Source organism: Salvia hispanica, chromosome 3, assembly GCF_023119035.1.
Source record: "Salvia hispanica cultivar TCC Black 2014 chromosome 3, UniMelb_Shisp_WGS_1.0, whole genome shotgun sequence".
In the NCBI taxonomy this organism is placed as follows: Eukaryota; Viridiplantae; Streptophyta; class Magnoliopsida; order Lamiales; family Lamiaceae; genus Salvia; species Salvia hispanica.
Genome location: NC_062967.1, coordinates 13870214 through 13875042, shown reverse-complemented (window position 1 = coordinate 13875042; position 4829 = coordinate 13870214). Strand labels below are relative to the sequence as shown.

General features: G+C 45.6%; 1 protein-coding gene across 1 annotated transcript; it reads left to right on the top strand.

Moving 5' to 3' along the window:
• Positions 1-825: 825 nt before the first annotated feature.
• On the top strand, positions 826-2550 carry LOC125216412 (cytochrome P450 71AU50-like). Its single transcript, XM_048118114.1, has 2 exons — positions 826-1714; positions 1802-2550. The coding sequence occupies exons 1-2, from the start codon at positions 839-841 to the stop codon at positions 2414-2416; spliced, it is 1491 nt and encodes a 496-aa protein (XP_047974071.1). The 5' UTR covers positions 826-838; the 3' UTR covers positions 2417-2550.
• The last annotated feature ends 2279 nt before the right edge of the window (positions 2551-4829 follow it).

Here is a 4829-nt window from a genome sequence, read left to right as displayed (position 1 = left end):
AGACATCAGTATTTTCATGAGAGGAGTAAATACATAGATGTGAGACTACATTTAATCAGAGATGAGATTGAGAAGGGAAGAGTGAAGGTGATCAAGATTGACACCTTGCACAATCCAGCTGATATGCTCACCAAGTCTCTAGGAAAGAGACACGTTTGATCATTGCAAGGAGCTGATCAAGGTTTGCTGCAAGAACTGAAGTGTGTACTCAGGTGGAGAATTGTAAGAAATGAGTCCACACTCAGCTCTAAACATGAAGAATTAAAGGATAAAAAAGAGAATAAAAACACTAGCCGTCAGAATTAGTTATTCTATTATGATATGAGCCATCATAGCTCTAGTTCTTGATTCTAGGCTCCAATTCAGTTAGGAGCAGTTACCATTTTGTTTCAACTACTTAAATAGTAGTTTTGCTTGTATCTTGTAGTTATTATTCAGTCAATAAAGAGAATTCCTTTTTTTCCAAGAACCTACTCTCTCTTCATCAAATTAGTGTGTGTTCTCTGTGTGGGTGTTCATATCGAGTGTGTGAATTCCTAAAGAGTGTGTGGGCCTTGTGTGCTGAGTTAACAACTAGAATGATCGGTTAGGTCTGATTAAGCTTAAATAACCTTAAGATGCTAGAAGAAGTATATAATAATTAATTTGTACGAAGAAGTACATGGATGACTAGACATTAAAAGATGTTAGGCAAGCCCACAATAACATTAAATTCATATACATGGAAAAGACGTAGCAGAATTTATATGAATGAAAACACACATCTATAAATCCATTCAAACAAGCTTATAAAGAGATCTATCAATCCTCAATCACACCATAAATTTAGAAAAAAAAAATGGAGCTTACTTGGTTTTGGCTTACGGTCGTGGCCATTTTAGCTGGTTCTTTGGCTTCGTTGGCTACGAGGACGAAGAAGAAGTTGCCTCCAGGTCCAAAAGGGATCCCTATTCTGGGAAATCTACACATGCTAGGGAAGAATCCTCACCAAGACCTGCAAAGGATTGCCAAAGACCACGGCCCCATTATGTACATGCGATTTGGGTTCGTTCCAAACATCGTCGTTTCATCTCCTGAGGCAGCTGAGCTTTTCCTCAAGACACACGATCTTGTTTTTACCAGCAGACCACCTCATCAGGCTTCTAAGCATCTCATATGGGATCAGAGGAATCTGACATTTGGGGCTTACGGTCCGTATTGGCGGAACATGCGCAAGCTATGCACCGTGGAGCTGCTCAGCACCCTTAAGATCAGTTCTTTCCGATCTATGAGAAGGGAAGAGCTTGGTCTTTTTGTTGAATCGCTCAATGAAGCTTCCAGAATACATGTTGCTGTCGATCTTAGTGCCAAGGTCGCGTCCCTGACCGCAGAGATGAGCTGCAGAATGGTGTTTGGTAAGAAATATAATGACAAAGACATTGATGAGAGAGGCTTCAAAGGTGTGGTCCAAGAAGTGATGAAACTAGTTGCAGCTCCCAATTTAGGTGATTACTTTCCTTTCCTTGGAGTCTTGGATCTTCAAGGGCTGGCAAGGAAGATGAAGGCACTCGAAAAAGTTTTTGATAATTTCTTTGAAAAAGTTATAGAAGACCATGTTCGGGCAGGGGATCGTCCTGAGCAGGCCAAAGACATTGTTGATACCATGATGTCCATACTGCAAAGTGGAGAATCTGAATTTCAGTTCGACAGACGTAATATCAAGGCCATTATGCTGGTAAGCACATGGTCTAATGAATAATTCTACATCTTGTTTGGATAAACATTTACTCAGTAATAAGTTGATGACAAATTTCATTTGCAGGACTTGCTCGTAGCTTCAATGCACACAGCAGCAGCATCGGTTGAGTGGATACTCTCCGAACTGTTGAGAAATCCAACAGTTATGAAGAAACTACAGAAAGAGTTGGAACAAGTTGTGGGATTAAAGAGGATGGTAGAGGAGTCTGACCTGGACCAACTCGAATATCTCAACACAGTTGTAAAGGAAGGCTTTAGGTTGCATCCAGTTGCTCCGCTGTTGATACCTCACTATTCTAGGGAAGACAGCAAGGTTAATGGCTATGACATACCAAAAGGATCAAGAATACTCTTCAACACATACGCAATTGGGCGCGATCCAAATCTATGGACTGATCCGGAGATGTTCATTCCAGAAAGGTTCGTTGGCAGTGACATTGATGTTAAGGGACAACATTTCCAGCTCCTCCCATTTGGGTCTGGGAGGAGAGGTTGCCCCGGAATACAACTGGGGCTCATCCAAGTTCGACTGATCTTGTCACAGTTAGTCCACTGCTTCGATTGGCAGCTGCCGAATGATATGTCGCCAGAGGAACTGGACATGAATGCAGAATTTGGCCTTGTTGTTTCAAGGGCCAATCATCTCATGGCAATCCCGACGTTTCGGTTGCAGAACTAGCATGTGAAGCAAACTTGTTAAAACTTGCTTCCTGAAAGCAATCTATATAGAAGCAAAGTAAGACAAGCTAAATAAGTACTCAAAGCCAGGCTATAAGATATCAATATTATATCAAGTCATGTTTGATTATTGCATAGTTGTTCAGCTGAAATATGAAATTTATCAATATGATTAACAATATGATTAACAATTCATCAAACACATTGCGGGCGATCTTAAATAGGCACACATATACCATTCCAATTATCCCCACAAACAAAAAAACCTTCACACAGATATCTACAATCTAAATTCACAATGCAAAGAGGTAAACAAACGACAAATTTACCTTTCAAAAAAAAGGGCTTCCACACACGAGCCCCGCCACTCTCTACTCCTCGTCGTCGCCGCCGCCATCCTCGCCGCCGCCACCCGGGGTATCTGAGCCCGCGTCTGAACCCCCCACCAATGCCCTCGAGGCATCCAAATCCACCTGCATGTTCTCGAGCATCGAGTAGAGGAACATCTTCTCCGTGGGGTCGGTTGCGGCCTTCCACTCTTGGAAGACCTCGAACTTACGTTCCTCCACTCGCTGCCCGTTGCGCCCGCTTTTGGCCAACCGGGCGAGGGCGACGAGCAACGGATGGAGGGGACATCATCCGGGGGGAGGTCGTGGGATCCGCCGCTGCTGCCGCTGTATCGCCGGAATAGTTCAGCCTCTGCTTCTTCGGCCACCCAGGCGTCGCACCCCGCCCGGAACTTCTCGTAGTCCTTCAGCAACACATAGCATTCCCAGAAGAGGAACTCCTTATACTTCCCCGGCAAGGGGAACCGACTCTCCGCTATCCTCCAGGCGTCCTCCTCATTCCGCCCACTAGTCGGCTGGCGGAGGGCGTTGGCGTACAACCCCGAAAACGGCCGACCGCGGCTCTAATGCGCTCCCACCCCTTCCGACACTCCTCCCCGCCGAAGTCCTTCCCGTGCGGGCAGTTCCTCCTGTAGGCGGCTCTAATCTTCGCCCACATGTTGACGACCCGCTGGTTGTTCGCAACCAGCGGATCGTCGCACACCGTCAACCACGCCTTGGCCACCCCGGCGTACTCATCCTCCGTCCACTTCCTCCGGGTGGGGGTGTCGTCAACAGCGGGCTGCGACGACTCGCCGACCGCCTTGGCCTTCCCCTTCGTCTTCTTCTTCTTCGCCGCGGCCCGCCCCGTTGGAACGGGAGTGTCGGATCCCCGAGATCGATCCCCATCTCATGCAATGACAAAAGGTCATCGCCGTGAAGCTGCGTCTCCACTGGGGTCGACGTGTGAGACGAAGCCGTCAAAAAATCAAGAGAGGGACGATACACCGTGTCCCCCCCGGTGGCCCCTGCATCCCTCCCTGCCATATTATCCACATCATCTGCTGCATCATCTGCTGCTGCATCAAGGGCATGCCTCCCCACCCTGACTGACTGCCCGCCGCTCCCCTGCCCCTGCTCGACATCCCCCACGGCATACCCCCCTGCATCCCCACCGGCGCTCCAGCCATCATCCCCATCAACTGGCCCCAAGGGACGTTAAACCCTGGGCCCATCTGCCCGCCCATCTGGCCCTATCCCGATCCCACGGGTACCGTGGACGTATGAGAGTCGTTCGTCGCCGGACTGGACTCGTTGTTGTTGTCCATCGCTCGATGATGCTCTTGTACAAAAAGTTAGAGAGAGAGAAAACTCGTTAAAACAAGTGGTGCAAATGAAAATGAAACTAAAATCGCGTATATATAGGTTTTCAAAAAATTAAAAAAAAAAATCGAAAATAGGCGCTGGCCGATCGGCACGCCACAATGGCGGCCAGCGCATCGGCCAGCACCTCTGAATCGGCTAGCCCACGCTGATTCTCTGGCCGATCACCACTGGCCGACTGCAATGGTTCGGCTAGCCGGCATTGTGGATGCTCTAATGATGAGAATACTGGGGCATCTACTATGATCTGTATTTACCACAAAATGTTAATATTAAATGTGACATTTTTTATAATAAAAAAATACTAATGAATTAAGATATTTTATGATGAAGCTCAACGCCTGAGTGCGTACGGGATAGCTAGAGTTGTGTAGTTCAACGAGAGGATGGCATTTGTCTTTTTAATTTTTTGAAAATTTATAGTAAAAAAATCACGTTTAATGGCTGATTCGTCATTAATTATATTATTGTTGCTAATTTTCCAAGATCCTAAAATAAAAAATAATGTAACTAAATTAATGTTGAAGTGTCAATTAAATATTCAATAATTGGTCTCAAATTTTACAAACTTTCGTTTAAGTTTAGGTTTTTCCACAAATTTAAAACTTGAATGTAATTATAATAAACTTTGTTGTTATTATTATTTTTATTTCCAAGCACAAGTTGCAATGCTGCCCATAATTAGCTTCAAACTTGCAAATGGAA